Consider the following 23323-nt stretch of genomic DNA (forward strand, 5'->3'; position numbering starts at 1 on the left):
GTATCAGCAGAAGGAAAGACGGACCAGGGTTGTGATAAAGAGAGAAAGAGAAAGTGAAAAGGCAGGGTGCTTTAGTGGTACTAGAAAGGTAGGCAATTGGGAGCACCAATCCACTCAATAGACACATGTTAAAGACATATGTTACCTAGGCCCATTGGGCCTAGTAGATATTTGCTTTACTTTTGTTTTTTTTTCCATTATAGTTTCCTCAGAATTTAAGCTTCTCAAGAAATCTTGGACTTTCTGGCATTTAATCCAGATACAAAAAATATACATCCATATGCACACATATATAGTGCTGTCTGGTAAATTTGTGTACTCCAACTCTACTACTTCATAAAATTCACTATTACTACAAAATCCTTGCTCTAGCAAACAAACTCTTGCCTGGTACTGGGTGTTTGGCAAATTCTCCCTATGTCTGAATGAAATTTCCTCAGAATTTTTATCCCACATATCAAAGAAGCATGTATCAGGGTTGGTTTATGCCTTGTACATGATACTAATGCTGGGATAGTTCTGGATCTCCACAACTAGAGTTGTGAATTGATGGTTACATGTCAGTTCAAATTGATTCTTGATTTGTACCAGATGATTTGTAATTTGATTTGATTCAAATCAAAACTGTGCTTTTTTCAAAAAATTTATTTTCCAAATAAACTAACAAGTATCTCTCCATAAACTAATCTTCAATAGACTGATGCTATTTACATTTAGACAAATGACACTCCTATCAAGATGTAACACTGTAAACTGAGAGAACGCATGTAGAACAAAGAAATTCTAACTACTTTGTTTTCTTAGTTTTCTTCTAATGTTTCACTTAGAAGGTTTTTAGTCATCTAACCAGTGTATGGTTTTCTTGAAAAAAATCATCATATTCCCATGTTGCCACTTCAAGGAGGCTCTTTGAACAGCATTTATATCTCCTGCAGTATAAAAAAATCCACTCTGATGGGACAGAAGGGCCTGGAATCCCTAGCTAACATTTTGTCAAGCAAGACAGCAAGAGTTACAGCTTAAGTCTGTTTTTCTACAACTGCAAAAGGATGAACTCCACGTTTTCCGTGGCTTCTCCAGATACAATTTAACCTCTTTCAAGTGAGGTGTAGTTTTGGCTTGGCTTAATCATCATCTATCTTGATTTGTGTTTCTTTTGAGGCAATTGTTAAATATCAACCACTTGTCTGGCTACAATTAGAACGGTGATTGTCCTGGAATCCTCTGTCTTCATGGAAGTAGATGCAGTCTGGCTGTCTTCAGGCAAAACAGGTAGTTCTTGAGATGGCACCTGATCATGTGTGGATGTAATCTCAAGATTTGTCTATACACTGGAAGAATGATTCTTAAACATATAAAACAATGATGTATTAGTTAATGAATTTATACTAATATTTTAAAACACTACCAGTCAAAAGTTTTAGAACACCTCAGTTTTTCTTTTTCTTCAAATGTAATCAGCTGAAATGCAATGAATGACCTAAAAGTGTAAGCAGTAAACTGCCAGAGGTTAAAATTTAAAGTTTAGATTAGCAAAAACTGAAAAAAAAGGTAATATCAGAATATTACAAATGGGCCTTCTTCAGGGAACAATTAATAGGTTACAGCCTACAGATGTTCTGCAATAATTAAAGAAAATTAAACCTTGAAAGTTAAAGCAAACAGTTTCCACAGGTGTCCCAACTTCTGTTAATTACTTAAAATCCCTTTCTCTATTTTAAAGCAGACCTGGGACAGATTGTGTTACTAGACCCTCTACACCCTGGAAAGATGTAAATTTCAGTGCTAATAGCAGAAAACACCAATTTTCAAATGTAATGAGACAGAGCATTATTACCCTCAGAAGCATAGGCCTTTCATTTAGAGAAACTGCAAAAAAAAATCAAAGTGTCAGTGAGTATGGTGTCCTACACAATCCAAAGGCAATTGGAAACTGGAAGAAACCTTGATAAGCAGAGACCTGGCAGACCCATAGTCACAACCCTATCAGAAGACAAGTTTCTGAGGGTCACAAGCTTTTGTGATAGGTACCTCACAGCACAACAGCTTCAAGCACAGCTTAACAGTGGTTGAGAAAAGCAAGTCTCAGTTTCTACTATGCAGAGAAAACTTTGTGCTGCAGGTTTGACAGGACAACAGGACAGGAATGGCAGTAAGAAAGCCATTCCTTAAAGGACAAAATAGGGCCTTGAAATACTGGCTGTGGACTACTGCAGACTGGGAGAAAGTCTTATGGATTGATTATTCAAAATCTGAAATCTTCGGTTCATCATGCAGGGTGTTAGTATGCCATCAAGTTGGTGAAAGGATGGTTCCTCAGCATGTGACATTAACAGTCAAACATGGAGGAGGAAGTGTGATGGTCTGGTGTTCTTCTGCTGGAGGCAGAATTGGTGACTGGCATTCTGAATCATAAAGGGTTACCACAGTTTGGCTGTTATATCAGAAAAAGGTGGCTACTTATTTTTTTATTTGCCATTGTTTATTTGTTCTATGCCAGTGTAATATTGTCCAAGTAGTTCATCAGAGGGTGGAGTTACACAGTTTGTTCCAGCTCTGCTTTAAGACAGACAGATGGTTTTTAAGGATTAATTTACTTTAATTCCAGCAGAGCATCTGTAGCCTATTGTAACCTATTAGTTGTTCCATGAAGAAGCCCATTTGTAATATTCAGAAATTTTCTTTTTTCAGTTTTTGTTAACGTAAATTTTAAATTTAAACCTCTGGCAGTTTACTGCTTACCTTTTTGCCATTTTAGGTCATTTATTGCATTTATTTATTTTTTTTTCATTTGAAAAAAAAAAAAAACTGGAACTGAGTTGTTCTAAAACTTTTGACCGGTGTTGTATATATTGCACAGTATAGATGATGTTTAAATATTTAGATAAAACTACTTGGAATTTAGTTAAGTTAGTACATAGTTAAGTACTTAAAAAGAAGTAAACTTAGTTTAATTACAATAATGCAAAAACCTCATTGTGGAGTCTTAAAGGCTTAACTGGCTGTAAATCTCATTTATAAACAGTGCTCAGGAAAGGTAGGGACTTGTAGTATGGATCTAAAGCTGAGCTGATGTGGGATGCTTTTTCACTGAGTCATCAGAGTACCACTGATTTACTTGATAATTTGAGTGACTTGTTTCTCAGCCTTTGCAATACATTCGTCTATTTTCTTCAGTAAACGTGCAAGAATGGGAGCAATAACATAAACTGTTGGTAGTTTTTCGTCACAAATTGCATTTCTAGCACTTTTCTCTGGTGCTAGATCATTAACCACATCTCATTAGAATAGCATTTTTTTTTGTCTGAGAGTGTTACCGCATCCCTGGCTGTGTCTTTCAATGCTGGAGACACAAATGTGGCAAAGACTGCAGGCTCCAACAAACAGTACTCTTTAATCATGTCATAGGTAGAATTCCACTGTATTATTGCATCTATTTTGAGCTTCTTCTTTGGGATGTCAAAGACAGCATGTTACTTCCCAAGGATGACTGTGGCAGATGAACTTCGGTGGAAAAAGTTCAAAATTCTTCCCACCCAAGCAGCTTTGCTATTGCAGCAATTGTCAATACCTTCTGGGTAGAAAGGTTGGGAATGTGAGCAAAGAATGTGGGTCCATGTCAGTTTCCTTGGCTACAAATGTCATATTACTGGCATTGTCTGCTACTAATGTAGCTTTAGAACCAATAATCCCCACTCTTTGTCAGCCTCCTTCAGTACCTGAGCTATGTTCTGTACCTTGTGTAATTCTAACATTAACAGTGTCTACAGAGCATATGATTCCACCTCCCATATGGTGCTAATAAAATGACAGGTAATTGTCATGTAACTTTTGAATGTTGAGGCCAGTCTAGCTGTCTATAGTAAATCCTACACATTGAGCCAAGGAAACCTCGGCAATGACTTTGTCCTTTGTGTTACTGTAGAACTGGGGAATCTTTACATTACTGAATATGATTCAAGAGGGCAATGTATATTTAGGCCTCAGAACACTTATCATTTCCTCAAAGTACTTTGGCTCAACTAAAGCTAATTGCCTGATGTTACTCACCAAAAGTTTGCAATAGATTCTGTAATTTCTTTTGAAATTGCAGAATTGTTTGGTTGTTCTGCTTGAAAAATACTTTTTTTGGAGTTGACATTTAGATCATTTGTCTTAAGGGAAGCGTGATGTCTTTTTAAGTGCTGGAACATATTTTTTGTTAAATAAATACTACACCCAAAAAAAACAGAACTGCTTCACACAGTTCAGATCATCGTGCTCACCAAAAGGTGGTAGACAATGGTAAATATGCTTTTGCTTTCCTGCAAATAACTGTGTGTCTTCTCTATGATCCCAGTGTAATGCAGATTAAAAATTATCATGAATCAAACTGTGTTTTGCCTTCATGCCACTTGATGAAAGGATGTCAAAATAAACTTCATTCGGTGGGAAAATCATTCAACATACTTCATGAACTAGGAGATCTGTAAATTAATTTAGGTTATGAGGTAAGACAAACAAGGGGGGTGATTTGATTAATTTATTTATTGATTTTAGCTTTTTTCAACCCATGCTAAGGGCCATATTCTGGATCTTGTATGTTCCACTGGTCTGCAGAATGTCTGTACAGCTGGGACTGTTATTGATATCTCAGACCACAAGCTGATTGAATTTAGTTTCACTTATCTCCTCCCTAAAATAAGTCTAAAATCTAAAATAACCTATCGTAATATCAAGAACATTGATCAGTTAGCCTTCTCTATGGCTGTTGGTGCTTCCTGTCTCCATGATATTTCTGGGTTGTCTTGCCCTATGCAGATTTTATCTCTATATAATTCCACATTGTCACAAATTATGGATCATTATGCACCTACTAAATCCTTGATTGTTTCTGCTACCCGGACATCTCCATGGTTTACAGGAGAATTGTGTACCATGAAACAAACTGGTTGCCGCTTGAACAGGCTCTGGAAGAAGACTGGTTTGGCTATTCACGCCCTGGCTTACACCGAACACCTGAAGGAATTCAGATGTGCCTTATCTGCTGCACGTTCACAGCACTATTCCACCCTTATTGACTTTGGTACTTGTCGCCCTAGATTTCTTTTTAATACAGTTAACAGACTTTGTCAATCTGCTGTTAAAAATCCTTATTTCTCTGTTGAGCACTGTAATCTATTTCTGGACTATTTTCAGTCAAAAATTATGACCATATATCAAGGTTTCTCTACTAACCATTCCTCATCTCTGTCAACCGATTGTACTTCTAAATCTACAGTTTATTTATCTAAATTTAACCCCATTACACTAACTTATATTGCTGAAGTAATATCTAAATTAAATCAATCTACCAGCCACCAAGATCCTGCCCCTGCTTTACTGATTAAGGCTTGCACTGACGAACTTTCTGCTCCCATTTCTCCTTTATCAACTGTAGTTTCTGCACCTGTGTTGTTCCAAGTGATTTAAAAACTGCTGCTGTAACCCCTGTTTTAAAAAAACCTGGCTCAGATCCACTACAGCTAAAATTTTATCGCCCAATTTCTAATCTTCCATTTATGGCTAAGATCTTAGAAAAGGTTGTTGCTGCTCAACTCAATGATTATTTAAACTTGCATAACTTGCTTGAGCCTTTTCAATCTTGATTCAGAGCCCTACATAGCACTGAAACTGTTTTACTTAAGGTAACCAATGACTTTCTTATAACTGCAGATTCTGGGATGGCCGCTATTCTAGTTCTCCTTGACTTAAGTGCAGCGTTTGATACAGTCAACCATAACATTATACTGTCCCGATTTTCAGCTATTGGTATCTCTGGTGCTGCTCTTTCTTGGTTCACATCATACCTCAGTGATCGCCAATACTATGTTTTCATTAGGGAATACAAATCTGCTAGTACTTCACTCACACAAGGTATCCCTCAAGGGTCAGTTCTAGGTCCAATCCTCTTTAACATCTGTATGCTCCCATTCGTCAGTATGGTTTAAGTTTCCACTGCTATGCCAATGAAACACAACTTTATGTAAGTGTTGATGCAACTGCAACATCTTCACCTGTTGCACTGACTGACTGCATTCGGGAAATCAATCATTGGATGACAGATAACTTTTTACAACTCAATCCTAATAAAACAGAAATCTTATTAGTTGGTACCAAATCTGTCCTCTCTACAACTTCATGGGCTAAAAATTGACATCGATGGGATCCCAGTTGAACCCTCAGCATCAGTCCATAATTTGGGTGTCATCTATGATCAGCTTCTTACTTTTCAACCACACATTAGCTCAATAATACAGACAGCTTTTTTTCATCTCCGTAACATTGCTCATCTGCATTCTTTCCTCAGTGTGAAAGATACTTAAACACTCATTCATGCCGTCTTGACTATTGCAGTGCATTGTTTTATGGCCTCCAGACTAAATATATCAATAGATTACAGTACAGTGATCCCTCGCTATATCGCGCTTCGCCTTTCGCGGCTTCACTCCATCGCGGATTTTATATGTAAGCATATTTAAATATATATCGCGGATTTTTTGCTGCTTCGCGGGTTTCTGCGGACAATGGGTCTTTTAATTTCTGGTACATGCTTCCTCAGTTGGTTTGCCCAGTTGATTTCATACAAGGGACGCTATTGGCAGATGGCTGAAAAGCTATCCAGCTTACTTTCTCTCTCTTGCGCTGACGTAGGGGGGTGTGAGCAGGGGGGCTGTGTGCAGCTGCTTCCTGAAGGACAGGCTGCACGGAGCTTCGCATACTTAAAAGCTCAAAGGGCACGTATTGATTTTTTTTATCTGTCTCTCTCTCTCTCTCTCTCTCTCTCTCTCTCTCTCTTCCTGCTCCTGACAGAGGGGGTGTGAGCTGCCGCCTTCAACAGCTTTGTACCGGCGGTGCTTCGCATACTTAAAAGCCGTATTGATTTTTTTTTTGACTGCTTGCTTTGCACTCCTTTGAAAAGGAAGATATGTTTGCATTCTTTTAATTGTGAGACAGAACTGTCATCTCTGTCTTGTCATGGAGCACAGTTTAAACTTTTGAAAAAGAGACAAATGTTTGTTTGCAGTGTTTGAATAACGTTCCTGTCTCTCTACAACCTCCTGTGTTTCTGCGCAAATCTGTGACCCAAGCATGACATTCTAAAAATAACCATATAAACGTATGGTTTCTACTTCGCGGATTTTCCTACTTCGCGGGTGGCTCTGGAACGCAACCCCCGCGATGGAGGAGGGATTACTGTATGTTCAGAATTCTGCTTCTCGTTTATTTACACACACTAAAAAATCTGCTCACATCACTCCTGTCCTTTATGATTTGCATTGGTTACCAGTTTCTTCAAGAATCAAATATAAAATTATTCTTCTCACCCTTAAAGCCCTTCATGGTTTAGCCCCTCATTATCTGTCTGAGCTGCTGCTTCCTTACACTCCTGCCTGAGCATTAAGATCATCGGACGCTAACGTACTCACAGGTTAATAACGTAAATACAGGTTAGTAACTATGGGTGGTAGAGCTTTCAGTGTGATAACCCCTAAAATTTGGAATGCTCTTCCTCTAAGCCTTCATGAGGAAAAATCTATTACTACTTTCAAGCTCATGTTAAAAACACATCTTTTCAATGAGTATTATTCATTTTCTTGTATGTAATTTCTACTGTCTTGTTAATGTGTTTATTGAATTGTAAAGTGTCCTTGAGTATATGAAAAGCACTACATAAATAAAACATTATTATTATTATCCACATATTTTACAAGAATTCTTCCCTATGAGTTGATTGGCCACTTTCACAGCCCTCTTGTAGTTTACTTTTTGTTTTGAAACACAAACTTGCTACTTTTTATTTAATCTCTTGATACAATTTAGGTAATCTGTAATCACTCATAGTCTTGGAAACACACAGTATAAGGGCTGGTGATGCATTCTGCCATTTTTAAAATCATACAGCAACGCTTAAACCTTTCAACATATTCCTCCTATTGGGGCCAGACGTGTTTGACAGATGATTCTGTAGTTTTCTCAGCACACCTTATAAAAAGCTGATTTTTTTCTGGTCACACATTGTGCTAAAACAGCTCTAAAGAACTGGCCATAAAACTCAGCACTTGCTTATTTTTTCAAACTTACTTACTCTACTATAGGTCTTTAGGGGCTGAAGCCATTCCCGCAAACCACACCAGGCCAATTTAGAGGTGACAATCAAACTAATCTGCAAACCATTAGGATGTGGTCAGAACAAGAGAACTGTTGAGAAAATTCTGGTGGACATATAGAACATTACATATGAAAAAATTGAATACCTAAATGTAAATCAAAAGACTGACAATTATTCTTTCCTCCTTAAGCAGGAGTGTACTAAAGCTATGTGTTTGCATTGTCTGCAGAGGTTTATACTTTGCTCACTGTTATATACATGTAACACTAAGCACAGGTCTTATTTTTTTTTTTTGCATTGTATATGTAGCAGTGAAGCAACTTTCTCCAAAAGTGACATCTACAATTAATTTCCTTTTAAGCAGTTTAACTACTCATGTATAATATAAACTGTGGCTTTTTCCTCTGCTATCATCCTTTCACTCCTCCAGTTCCATAAGATGAAATGTCAAATGTGAAGATGACAGGCTTTTGGAGTTAAAATGCTGTTACACACGCAAAAGAAAACTCTGATTTAGTCATCTCAAATGCTATTCTGCAAATGTTTTACTAGGGCCAGGTCTGTTACAAATGGACATAGCCATTGTGTTTACTAAGTAAGCACGATTTTACAATAAACTTTCCATAATAAAACAAAATAGCCTTGTAAATCATCACAATTCTTAAGTAAGGATGCACAATCCACAGCTGCCAGTTTTACTTTAACTGTACGGTGGCGCAGTGGGTAGCGCTGCTGCCTCGCAGTTGGGAGACCTGGGGACCTGGGTTCGATTCCCGGGTCCTCCCTGCATGGAGTTTGCATGTTCTCCCCATGTCTGTGTGGGTTTCCTCCGGGCGCTCCGGTTTCCTCCCACAATCCAAAGACATGCAGGTTAGGTGAATTGGCGATTCTAAATTGGCCCTAGTGTGTGCTTGGTGTGTGGGTGTGTTTGTGTGTGTCCTGCGGTGGGTTGGCACCCTGCCCGGGATTGGTTCCCTGCCTTGTGCCCTGTGTTGGCTGGGATTGGCTCCAGTAGATCCCCGTGACCCTGTTTGGATTCAGCGGGTTGGAAAATGGATGGATGGATGTATGCAACCTGTCTTTGTCAATTTTACAACTGAAATATGCCAAGATAAACAATACATCATATAAATGAATTAATGGAACACCCCAGTAGTTATTAAACCATATTATTTTTGTATGACAGCAACAAGCAGGTGAGTTATACATATTTAACAGGCAAATAGGATGTTTCAAACTAACATCATCAATGTGATAAAAATAAAAAACATATTCCAAAATACTTCTCCCATTATAGTTACTTGTTTTCTTATGAATGTCTATTACATAATAAAGTATTCTGGAAAACTATTGCATAATTACTTTGTCTTTTATTCTTTTCATTTCCTAAGATTTTTCACATTTAAAAAATCAAAGCACCCAAAAAGAAAATGCCTTTTGACACGTGAGTTACTAAACTGTTTTCCAGTATGCAAAGCATATTGGACAAATGTAACAAATAGAAACTGTGTCTACTGCACATTAATAAACAACACTCTTTTTTTTTAATGCCTCCTCTTGTAATTTATTAAAACATGAAGGCCACTAAGGATTTTTCAAGATACGTTATTCACTTTTTGCTGATTTATTATTCATTTTTTGCCAGGTTTTTCTCATAGCAGTGCAATAGCTTTTTCCATAATCAAGTTAAGCAGACACAGCTCTTTTGTCAGAGTATTTTAAACCAACAGACTTCCAAAGATGCACTATTTTAAAAAAAATTAGATTCAATTTTAGTTTTAGTACCGGGTAATTATATTATGGTTAAAGAAATATTGAGTTTAAAAAATAAAAAAGCAAGTTTACCTTTTCTCCACTTTGCAGAATCCAGGCACTTCTGTCAAGCTACCAATAAACTGTACTTGTTATTCAGTATGAATATTGCTAATACATATTGCTCCATTGACAAAACATCCATCCATCCATTTTCCAACCCGCTGAATCTGAACACAGGGTCACGGGGGTCTGCTGAGCCAATCCCAGCCAACACTGGGCACAAGGCAGGAACAATCCCGGGCAGGGTGCCAACCCCACCGCAGGACACACACAACACAAACACACACCAAGCCCACACTAGGGACAATTTAGAATTGCCAATCCACCTAACTGCATGTCTTTGGACTGTGGGAGGAAACTGGAGCACCCCAAGGAAACCCACGCAGACATGGGGAGAGCATGCAAACTCCATGCAGGGAGGACCCGGGAAGTGAACCATTGACAAAACAACCTTTCAAAAAACATTAATGATTCATCAACAACAACATTCTCTTCAGTTGTGCACTTTTCTATCAATGACGGTTTTATTTTTCTAAAAGGATTTCTTACTGTTGTGTGAAGGGATAGTAAACTTCTGGTCAACAAATATGCAAACATCTGACAATTAAAGTAAAATGGTTTTCATTCATGATCTTCAATCAATAATGTGTTGCACTTAAATATTTTGTTGAGTAGTTCATCTGAATTTCAGGTTTCTGAATTATGTCTTCATACAATAATGAATAAACTCAAAGAAAGCCCGCAGCTCATCATAACTTATATGAGACACATGTGCATTCTGTGATTTTATTGAATCAGTTGCTGTGAATGTCTGCTGGTATTAATCATAATTACATCTAACATGCTTTCACTTATGAGCAGACTGAAATTCTGTAAGGGATATCTGAATCTGACACATTCGTCTTACACCCTTGAGATCCAGCGAATGGTAGCTTTGAAAGTTGACCAATGGTCTTGTGATATCATGCACATTCAGAAATGGTATCATAGTACACAAATTAAGCAAAATCATCATTTTGTATGCTTCGCTATCTCTAGAAATTGAACCTCTTATACTGTTGTTGTCCACTTCTGAAGAACTGTCACTATAATAACACAACAAATCATTTTTTCTTGGCACACTTTACTTTCTGACTTTAGTGCATTACAAATCAGCATCATTTAACAGAAGTCTTAATTCTAAACCTGAACCACTTTGAAAATCGGTTAGGAAAGGTTAATACTTGAATAAATAAAGCCACCCAAGTTTTCTTTCAAAGACATGCCTTGTGTACGAACACAAAGCAACAGCAAACAATAAACATTGTGTCATAGCAATAATTCATATCAAAACAAAACACACATTTTGAATCTTTATATTTAACAAGGCAAGAAACTGCCCAGAATGATACTGAAAAATTATATACTGTATGTGGTGTCATTAAAGTATTAATTACTATACATATATTTTTCTTGACTACATTTTGAAAATGCCATTCATGTTTATTATGTTTTTAGTTGATTGAGACTTTTATTACTAATTAATACATGAAAAAATATAACAATCAATACCACTGCAACTATATATTAAAAATATCAATAAAATGTTTTAAGCTTTTTCACTTTAATGCATTATATAATTAAATAATTAGCTCAATTGTAAGCTTTTTTATATCTCCCAGATGTTCACAGATTTATCAAAAATAGAGCGTTCTTTTTCCTGGTTTGTTATCATAAAATGATTGATATCTTACTAATTTTACCTTTAAAAATGTAACAACCATATGAAATTTCCACAAATTCACTAATACATGTGTTGCCTGTAAATACATTTATGTCACCTAGGGTAATAAGGAAGAGAAATGCTATTACAGCAGCAAATACAATATACTGTAAAATTAATTTCACAAAGCAAATAAGTAAAAAAATCATAACTAAAGACCAAATTAATTAGAAATTTACAAGAAAGAAAATTATGAAACATCATCAAAACATTTTTATCTTCAACATTGCAAATTTTAACAGGAAAGCTTATTTGTAGTTCATTTGTATTTTAGTTATTTTTAGTAAATCACTATCAACTGTATTAATTTTTAAGAGAGTAGCTTATAAATGTATTCCCCCAAAATTAATTTAGCTTCATTATTTTAATTAAGTCTCACTGTTAAAGTAGTGCTCTTTAAAATTAAAATTAAATATTGCCGAGGTTAGAAAATTCCATTACCCCAACTTTACTTGTCACATCTGCAGGCTAAATGCCTTTTCTCTAAAGAAGAAAGAGGGCCAAGCAAGACAAAGAATTTGCTGATATGTGCATGTCACTTCAGGAATTCTCCTGACAAAGTTCCCACACCCAATTTAATAACTTCCCTGCTTTACAAAACTCTTTCCATCTGCATTTGCTCCTAAGGATCACAGTCCAAAAGCAACACATATGAACCGACTGAATAAATAAAGGATATTGAAGTGCAGTCCTGTGCCAGGCGATAAATGCTATTTCAATGCTGCGATATGTGTCTTGCTAGAAAAAGTATATTCAGGATGAAGTTTCATGCCAAGTGAATTCAAGATCAAAACCATGAGAAGACTTACTATAGAAGAATTGTGGAGAAAGACTTGGGAACAATCTTCACATAGTTGAAGCCTATTTACTGTACTTCTGTCCAAACACTTCTACAGTCAACTTCCCTTGCATATTTAATTTGCTGGAGACTACATTTCTGTGCAAAATTCATATTCTTGAATGTCTCAGAAGTTGTGAATGATAAAAATGTTACGTTTAGTTTTTCCCCAAAACACTAAACATTACAAGAAATTTAAAGAGATGACATTTACAAAGAATTGTCAATAGGGCTAACTTAAAGAAATACATAATATTAATAAAATAGCATGAACAGGGCTAAACTGCTAAATCAGTTCTTCAAAAAAAGTCAATAATCTAAGACAGCTACTGTATAATATTAATTAATACTGATTACTTACAGTATAGTTAGCCGCATTGCCTTACAGCTTCAAAAATATGACTTTGATTTCCTGCCCAGAAACTATTTATTTGTATTTTAATACATTCTTGTTTATCATAGCAGAAGAGATTGGTGACATGTATGTTGGTTAGATATGCAAATACAAACTTCACTGTACACTATGAATGTGATGATACCAGCACCACTACTACTGCTATGATGACAAGCCTGTTTTTGTGTCATCAATGTGTTTTGATTTCCTTAAGCCTCTGTCACACTACACACGTTTTCCAGTTATTTTCAGCTGTAGCATAACTTGACAAAATGTTAGAGAGTCAGGTGTAGTCACAGAGCACTCCTGTGACCCTTGGTCATGTAGTTTAACATGCCCAGCAACTCTGTCCAATAATCTGCAACTCACCTCTCAAGTCACAGGGGCAGTCTAGTGTGTGTGCCAGAGCTGACAAGCACAAGGAACTACAATGCATACAATGTGGCTGCAAGAAAATCACATGTTTTTAACAGCAGACACAAATGAGAGGTTTGCTTGTCTGATGTCTTGTGTTTATCTATAATGACAGGATGAAAAAGTTGCAGAGATTGTGGTTAACTTGCTAAACCTGAAAAGCATTTGTACTGGCACTGTCAAGCAGTAAGTTAACTTGTTGTCAGAATGTGAAGAGATTGGGATACTTTGAAAATCTGAAATTCAGCTGAATGCTAGTCACAGAGATCCAGCAAATGCAGTCATGAATTGACGTGGTCTTCTAATTAATATCTTGTAATGTGCCAATGGATTTACACAGCCCTAAGACAGGCATGTTAGGTCAACTGGCGAATAGTGGATGTGTTCATGAATGTGATGTTTAATGGACTAGTGATTCAATACAGTGCTGGATTCTGTCCTGTAACTGATATGGCAAAGATGGTCTCTGACTCCTCACAGCATTCTAATAGAATTCTAATAGAAACATCCAGGTTCAAAAAATGGATATGTGGAAAATTTTATGACAGTCAAATAGGAAAGACTATTTAATTGCAGCCAAGACAGTACCACCTAATCTTGCTACAACAGAACATTGTAAAGGAGTTATGAAGCAGTTAAAGCACTATTCAACATTACAAGCACACACTGAATGAACTAACCCATCACTCTCTAAATGATCAGAGTACATAATATTGGTTACCTGGTGATGGAAGGGTCTGAAACATGTGACTCGGTATGTGATTTCTTTGCCTGGCAAAAAAAGAAAAAAAAAACAAAAAAACAAAACAGACAGATAGAAAAAGAAAAAGGTATTAAACACAACTTCCTCTGTCAGAGTTCAATCATACACAACTTGTTATACTACAGAACCAAAAAATGATTGAAGTCATTCTGGTGTCTCTGTATTAAACACTTCCCCCTGTTTTACTGCAGTATGTCAACTGACTGAACAGTACATTTCATTATTGTCTCAGAGAAGAGCAGCCAAATACACTTCCTCAGGTCTATTAACATGTAAAATGCCTAGACTCAACTGACAAGGGAATAGTCTGGCTAGGAACAAAGAAACTAAAGACTGACGTTCCTTGCAAAGAGGCACTGTTCTTTGTTTTGAAAATAACTTTTCATTTTCTTTTTCTGAAATCTGCATCTTTTACAATTTCCTGTCTGTTTTAACATTCTATGTGCATGTAAAATTCCTGATCTGGTACTATTGATCATCATGTCTCATATGGAAAATAAAATAATCACTGTTTAAGATCAATTTATACCTTGTCAAATTCCAACAAAGTAAGTTAGAGGTTTTCATATTTTTTTAAAGAACAGCAAAGTGGCCCAGCCACCTGTTCAGAACACTAATGATGGACCTAAAAAAAAGTGGTCTTTTTACCATTTTTTTACTAGCGCTAGCACTCCAAATTAGGTTTACTTCATATGCAGCCATATGTAGGAAATTAATTTGTCAATTTTATTTTTGCTTCTTTTTTGCAGTCGATTTTTTTCACTAACTTTTTGTATTCACCCATATGCAACACTTTTTTATTGATTGAATTTTTCATGTTGTGTTCGACGCTATTAATACGTGCTAACACATCATCTGTGGTCCTGTACACAAAAAAGAATCAAACCAAGTGTTTAATAAAACATTTTACATAGGCTTGTCATCTGCATGGTTTTCCCAGACATTCTAGGAACCTTAAAAAACAAATTGTGGCTTAGACTGTTTCTTCCTGTTTCCTGCTTTCTGTGAGGTTTTGAAAGTCCCATACATAAAGCCACATACATTTTCACCGCAGCCTGACTCCACACATACACACGTTTTTGCTTGGTTTTTGCAAACTGGCAGCACTGACTGTCAAAGTAGTACTGTTTCTGTGTTATTTCCCTTCTTTTTTCATATTTGCATCCATGATGGATTTATTAAATACATCAAAATTAATTGCATATAATTTACAAATTTAATTCACTTGATTGTAATCATTCTGTAACAATATAATGGCGAAACTATTCCAAATACCACAGCTGCTTTTTTGTTGTTAGAACAAATGGAAGAATTAGAAGAGAGTGTGCATTTATAGATGATGATGGCTGCCTTCTAAGTTGATTTCGATTTCCAAGAGCTATCCTCTTGAAGCTGTGTGCTGAACTGGCGCCAGCTTTACAAAGGCAGACTTTGAGGAATTGTGCTCTACCTGCTTCTTTGCAAGTTCTGTCCACTCTCAGGTTTTTAGCCACAGGAGCTTTTTAACGTGAACTTGCTGACCAATCGGGTATTTCAGCAATAATCACTGAGTGGTGCCATGCCAGCTGTATAGGATGGTATTATCCGCTTGTAATCCAGATATATAAGATTTCCTTACACAGGCAAACATCAAAGCACATTTTGCAGCAATGTCTGTTTTTCCAAATCTAATCAGAGTTGTCAGCTGCACACACATTGCTGTTATAACAGTGGTGGACAAATTACATCAGCCAGGGATGAATCACAAAAAGAATGAGCTGGAATTACATTATTAACAGCAGGAGTGCATGTCACCTCAAAGAACCATATAAAAAGCAGAGAATTTATCCTTTGTGGCGCTCTGCACTGACATTACACTATAAAGCGCCTTCAGAGAATGAATTTGCTTATATAAATAATAAACATTTCCACTTTATTATCCACAAAAAGTGTGTCGCAATGTGCAAGTATGTAATGTGCTGCATAATATGGCATGCAATCGTGGCTTGCTAGTACCTGAAGAGATGTAGTATGATGAACCTGACTTTGACCCACAAAATGATCAGTCAAATTGGACAGTGCTACAACTTCATTTGAAGTGTGAGCTTGTGACTGTTTCTGAGTTTGTTGTGTTGTTTCACTACTACAAATTACCAGAATCTTTTTTCTCGCTGTGCTCTTGGCCTATGCAGCAGTATAACACACTAAGTGTCTAGAAAGGTTTTACATGCAGAAAGACTGCAAATTAAAAGATCCATATATGTTACATTAATTTTTTCTATCACTCATGTCATAAGAAATGTGTATAATTTTAAGGATGAGATACAGTGTGTTCAGTGTATATTCAGGCCTCTTCACTTTCTGAAAAACTTTGTCTTGTAGATTTAATTTTAAATAGATACATTTGCCATTTTTGCCCATCCACCTACAGTCTATAGTCCATAAAGACAAAGTAACAACACGTTTTCTGAAAGGTTTTCAAACTTACTAAAAATAAAAAACTGAATTCTCTCATTGATGTAAGTATTCAGACCCTTACAGTGTTGAGTGTTCTTGGGTAAGTCTCTACAAGCTTTGCACATGTGGATTTGGGCAGTTCATCTTCTTCCTAGCTGATCCTCTCAATCTCTGTCAGACTGGATGGGAAGCATCTATAAACTGCCATCTTCAGGTCTCTCTCCACATGTTTTATTTGGATTAAGTCTGGGCTTTGGCTGGGCCACTCAAGGACAGTCAGTGACTTGTCACAAAGCCAGTTGAGCATTGTCTTGGCTCATTGTTGTGCTCACAGGCGAACTGCGTCAACAGTCTGAGGTTGCATGCACTCTGGAGCAGGTTTTATTCAAGGACCTCTCTGTATTTGGTTGCATTCATCCTTCCCTCAGTTCTGACAAGTCACCCTGTCCCTGTCACTGAATGGCACCCCATAGCATGATGCTGACACCAGCATGCTTTACTGTAGGGATGGTATTAGGGAGGTGATGCACTGCGCCTGGTTTTTACTAGACATAGTGCTTAGAGGTTTGCCTAAAGAGGTCAGTTATTGTCTCATCATTTTAGAGAATATTTTTCCTCATGCTCACAGAGTCCCTTAAAGTTTCATATGCCTTCAATTCAAGGCATAACTACTACCAAACTTCAGATTAATGTAGTGCTGCTGAAATCAATCCACCTTCCAACAGGCCTTCTTATCTCAGAAAAGGACCTCTAAAACTGTGTTAGAGTTACCATTGGATTTCTGGTCTTCTCCCTTACCAATATACCCTTTTTGTCCGGTTACCAGTTTGGCCAAACAGTCAACTCTAGGAAGAGGTCTGGTGGTTCCAGACTTCCTCCACTTCAAAATTATTGAGGCAATTGTGCTTCAAGGAATACTCAAAGCTTTAGAAATGATTTCATACATTTGCCCTTATCACTACAATTTTACAGAGGTCTACAGAGAGTTCCTTGGACATCATGGCTTAGTTTTTGTCCTATCATGCACTATGAATTGTAGAACCATATATGCACAGGAACACATGTGCCTTTCTAAATGATGTCTGATCAATTCAGTTTGGCACAGGTAGACTCCAATCAAACTCTAGACACATCTCAAGGATACTAAAAGCATACAGGATATACTAGACCACAATCTGCAGTGCCACAGCAAAAAGTCTAAATATAAATGAGAGATTTCAGTTTTTGATTTGAAAAAGAAAAATAATTAATTACACATATATAGTGCTTTTCTCACTACTCAAAGCATTTTACATAGAGAGTGGGGGGTCTCCTTCAACCTCCACCAATGTGTAGTATACACCTGGATGATACGACAGCAGCCATTTTGCACCAGTAAGCAAATTACACATTAGCAATTAAGTGGTAAATGGGTGAGAGAACAAGTAACCAATTACAGACAGGAAATGATTAAGGGATAATGGATGTTGAAATGATGGACAATTTAGTCAGGACCTTGGGATGCACCCTTCTCTTTTCAAAGGATGCAAGGGGATCTTTCAGGAAAAACAGTCAAGACTTAGTTTTTACATCTCATCCAAAAGACAGTACCATTTTTACAGTACAGTGTCTCCATCACTGCACTAGGGCGTTGGGATGCACACATGGACCACAGAATAACTGCCCCCGATGACCTCACCAAAACCTTCTCTAGTAGTAAAACCTAAGCCTTCCATAGATGGTCTCCCATCCAAGTACTGGCTAGACTCAAACAAGCTTAGCTTCAGGTGAATTACCTATTCTGAAGTGCATGTGGTATTGCTGCTGGTATTTTAAGTAAATTTGCAAAATTTTTTAAAAACATGTTTTCACTTTGTCATTGTGAGTTACTGAGTGTAGACTGATAGGCAAAAATGGCAAATCTATACATGTAAAATTTAATCTATCTCTATATATATTAAAATCCAACGTCTGCCTGTCTGTCCTCTGGCCACGTTTTGGAGCATACCTTGCCTCTACTTAGATAGCAATGTCTGCTTGTTTATTGGTTTTTAAAGTTTGTCCTGTTTCACTACTAAGCAGGCAGAGCCGCAGAAGACACCTAGTATATATACATATATAAAATCCAACGTCTTTCTGTCTGTCTGTCTGTCAGCTTTTCACGAGTGAACTACATAACAGATTTAGATCGGGTTTTATTCTATTTTGATTTTGTGACTTCTCTCATTGCACTAAATATTATAGTTCAGTTTTGGCACCAATTTATTTGCGTGAAGGGAGGGGAAGGCGGGACCTCAGGAGTAGGGAGCTGGGCAGAGCTATCTTCACTCACGCTTCACTCTACCTCTCGCCAAGTGTTGAAGCGTACCTTGCCTCCACTTAGCTAGCGATACCTGTTTGTTCAGCAGACAATATCATCTAGATATTGTTAAATAGTAACGTTTGACGCTTTTGAAATAGAGAGGTCACAGCTACCTGTGTTTTAGAAGATACCTGATCATTGGCAGAGATATCATGGCCCCATGCGGGGGATGCTCTCCCAGCAGAGCTAAACACAATCAGATACAGTGGGAATGTTTAATGTTGGAGCGTACCTACCCTCCGCTTGGCCAGAGATACCTTGCCAACTTTTTCATTTTTGACAAAGAGATCACAGCTACATTCTCGTCCTGATAGTAATGAAGACCTATCGATATAAATTCTTCTCAATACAAATTATTACATTTTATTTTTTATTTTTTTATTGATTATTAAAGTTTGTCCTGTTTCATTACTACTCAGGCAGAGTCGCGGGGGACAATTAGTGTAGAATTAATACATAAATCATGAAGTAAATACACACTAAATCACAAAATTAATGTTGAATCAACACAAAGGAATAAAAAAAAATAATGGCATACTTTAAACTTATCTCTTTCAGGGCAGATGTCGACTTTTGTAAACAGGAGGGCTTGACGGTGGTAATCAACTGTAAATAGTAACAAAACACGCCATTATATTTTAGTTGGAATCTCTTTGCTAGAAGGAAAGTTAGCTTCGCTGGTTTGACCGAGATTCCCTACACACACTTGAGTAGTGAGGAGCAAACATTGGCAAAAATGGCATCGACATCTGACGACAGATCGAGGCAAATGCTTAAAGCAAAATACTCTGTGAAGGATGTTTTGCATATTATCGCTGAATTGAACTCTGACTTGTCTGACTCCAATTTTGATACAAGTGATCGAATATGAATGTGAGGTACCAGCATCAGCTGATTGCGGTGTTAAACAGGTTTGTGTAGCTGACGCGCCCATAGCAACATTCGCCTGGGAGGACCGCCATTTACAATGACGAGAAGTACAAACCAGATTGTGTGACCGCCACTGCTACCTTCGCACCCCGCCTTGTGAAGACAGCCTGGCAACCAGCCTGCTGCGCATTTCTGGCAAACTGGCGGCCACAGCACACAGCAACAGATGCTTTATGTTGATTTCTGTGTGAAACCATTGCTTTCTGTTTTTTGGAAAAAATATTCAGCCCTCAAAGAGTTAAACAATGACATTAAACCTGAACTTTTAACAAAATACTACTTGAATAAGTACAACCTGAATTTGAATACCATCCTAAAAGGCAAGCTGAAAAGAAGGCAATACGAAAACAAGGCCAATGTAATAATTATCAAATTCGCATGGCATATGAGACACAGACATGTTAAAGTAAAAAATGATTGAAATGATGGTTGACTTTGAATGTACTACTAAAGACTTTTTCTCCAGTCTTTCTTCAAAGTTTTTTTTTTTTCTGTCCACCCGGCCATCAGACCTTAATTAATTCTTTGTTTTTAGTATTGCCTAATGTTATTTTTATTTTTTATAAACTTTTCTTTCTTCACCTTGTAAAGCACTTTGAACTACACCACTTGTATGAAAATGTGCTATATAAATAAATGTTGTTGATGCTGAAAAAATATGCATCTCTAAAATTGGCATACAGTAAAACTTGTGTTAAAACTAATATTGTCCTCAATTGTTCATAACCATCAATGACTTGTTGCAGTATACTCTACACAAGTGTTTTTCAACTGGTGGGCCATGGAAATAACAGTGTAGTGCCCCTGGGTCCATACCTAAGAGATACACGCTCCTCAGGTGGTCGACACCTATCCAAGAAAGGATGGGACTACCTGGAGAAACTAACATAAAAGCAGCCCTTAACCGCCATTTTGCAGACACAGCACTTAGAGAGCACTTTAACAGCACGGAGACATGTTGGGGGTCATCTGCCTGAGTGCATGTTCGTCAGTGACTCTTGCAGAGCTGAGGGCCAGTAGGATCAGGAGTTACCTCTGACCCCTGGGTCAGTGTATTGAGGCAGAGAGGACTGCCTATGTGAGTGGGCAAAATGGACAAAGCTGTTGGGAAAAGCATGCAAAGTGCTCACTAAGTTCTGTGTCATCAATCTCCAAGCTACATTTTTTGCCGTTGTTCTACTGCTTCGGACAATTTAGCAAGTCTAAGAGATTTAATGATTTTTTGGTTGGTAGAATTGTGCTGTGCCTTTGGAATTTTTTTGGTTACAAAAAAGTGTGCCACCCCAGAAAAACAGTTGGAAAACACTGCTCTACCTACACCTTTGCTCCTGGCACATTAAAAAGATCTCTTAAAAAGATAGCTGCTATCTTGCTTAAAAACTAACACAGTGCATTACTTGGATGGTTATGTTGCGTTCTTTGCATAAATTAGTGAAGATACTGCAAACTGAAATAATGGGTAGTGTATTTCATAGATTTTTGTCATTATATTAGGGTAGTCAGCCCTGTAAGCTACCTAACTAGTACTAGAGACTTACTTTGGTTTCACTCAAAGAATAAGTTGTTTAACACTTATGTGATATGACATTGATTCGACTTTCTTACGGAAACATTATATGATGAAAAAAAGTGTTGTTTATACCTTCGCAACTTTTCTCTAGCATTGCACTACAACTGCCATAAACCCTCCTGCCCACACGCTTGTAAATCAAGAAAATGAAGACCAGTGCTACATATGTGGCGTATCGTTGTGAACCATGTAATAAGACATTTTAAACCTTTAAATGAAATTTTTATTACATTAAATTTTTAAGGGCACTATATAAATACAGTACTGGATGTGAGTGTAATTCTTTAGCTACACACTTAACTTTTTTGTATTATTGTTTCATAATGTAAAAAAAAAAAAATACATGAAAATGCGGCCCTGACCAAAGCACTGCCTGAGGCATTTGCCTCGTGGCCGGTCCTGGATGCGACAATATTTTTTAACGTGTAGAACGGGCCATATTTGCAAAAATTAACGCATTAACTTTCTCAGGCATAGTGATTAGTAATGAAAACAATTGCTTAAAGGAACATAACTGGGATATACAGTACTGTGCAAATGTTTTAGGCAGGTGTTAAAAATGCTGTAAACAAAGAATGCTTTCAAAAATGGAAGTGTTAATCATTTATTTTCATCAATCAACAAAATGCAGTGAATGAACAAAACAGAGATCTAAATCAAATCAATATTTGGTGTGACCACCCTTTGCCTTCAAAACAGCATCAATTCTTCTAGGTACACTTGCACACAGTTTTTGAAGGAACTTGGCTGGTAGGTTGTTCCAAACATCTTGGAGAACTAACCACAGATCTTCTGTGGATGTAGGCTTCCTCACATCCTTATGTCTCTTCATGTAATCCCAAACACACTCGATGATGTTGAAATCAGGGCTCTGTGGGGGCCATACCATCACTTCCAGGACTTCTTGTTCTTCTTTACGCTGAAGATAGTTCTTAATGACTTTGGCTGTATATTTGGTGTTGTTGTCCTGCTGCAGAATAAATTTGGGGCCATCATACGCCTCCCTGATGGTATTGCATGATGGATAAGTATCTGCCTGTATTTCTCAGCATTGAGAAACACCATTAATCCTGACCAAATCTCCAACTCCATTTGCAGAAATGCAGCCCCAAACGTTCAAGGAACCTCCACATGCTTCACTGTTGCCTGCAGACACTCATTATTGTACCGCTCTCCAGCCCTTTGAAGAACAAACTGCCTTCTGCTACAGCCAAATATTTCAAATTTGACTCATCAGTCCAGAGCACCTGCTGCCATTTTTCTGCACCCAGTTCCTATGTTTTTGTGCATACTTGAGTCGCTTGGCCTTGTTTCCACATCGGAGGTATGGCTTTTTGGCTGCAACTCTTCCATGAAGACCACTTCTGGCTAGACTTCTACGGACAGTAGATGGGTGTACCTGGGTCCCACTGGTTTCTGCCAGTTCTGAGCTGATGGCACTGCTGGACATATTCCGATTTCGAAGGGTAATAAACTTGATGTGTCTTTCATCTGCTGCACTAAGTTTCCTTGGCTGACCACTGCGTCTACGATCCTCAACGTTGCCCGTTTCTTTGTGCTTCTTCAAAAGAGCTTGAACAGCACATCTTGAAACCCAAGTCTGCTTTGAAATCTTTGTCTGGGAGAGACCTTGCTGATGCAGTAGAACTACCTTGTGTCTTGTTGCTGTGCTCAATCTTGCCATGACATGAAACTGTCTTCCACAACCTCACCTTGGTAACAGAGTTTGGCTGTTCCTCACCCAGTTTTAAGCCTCCAACACAGCTGTTTCTGTTTCAGTTAATGACTGTGGTTCAACCTACGTGTGACATTGATGATCATTAGCACCAGTTTGGTATAATTGGTTGATCATACACCTGACTATAATCCTACAAAATCCCTGACTTTGTGCAAGTGTACCTATAAGAATTAATGCTGGTTTGAAGGCAA

General features: G+C 37.5%; 1 protein-coding gene across 19 annotated transcripts in view; it reads right to left on the reverse strand.

Annotated features, from left to right (window-relative positions):
• Positions 1 to 23323, reverse strand: part of eya4 (EYA transcriptional coactivator and phosphatase 4) — a 300443-nt gene that overhangs the window by 114393 nt on the left and 162727 nt on the right. For 15 of the 19 annotated variants that reach the window (XM_028797736.2, XM_028797738.2, XM_051924957.1 and 12 more), the window contains one exon: positions 14076 to 14125. The exons of the other annotated variants lie outside the window; for them this stretch is intronic. In XM_028797736.2, the coding sequence (XP_028653569.1) occupies positions 14076 to 14125 (50 nt within the window). The remainder of the gene's footprint in view (positions 1 to 14075; positions 14126 to 23323) is intronic. 19 annotated transcript variants of the gene reach the window in all.

The sequence above is a fragment of the Erpetoichthys calabaricus genome, chromosome 3 (assembly GCF_900747795.2).
Source record: "Erpetoichthys calabaricus chromosome 3, fErpCal1.3, whole genome shotgun sequence".
Classification (NCBI taxonomy): Eukaryota; Metazoa; Chordata; class Cladistia; order Polypteriformes; family Polypteridae; genus Erpetoichthys; species Erpetoichthys calabaricus.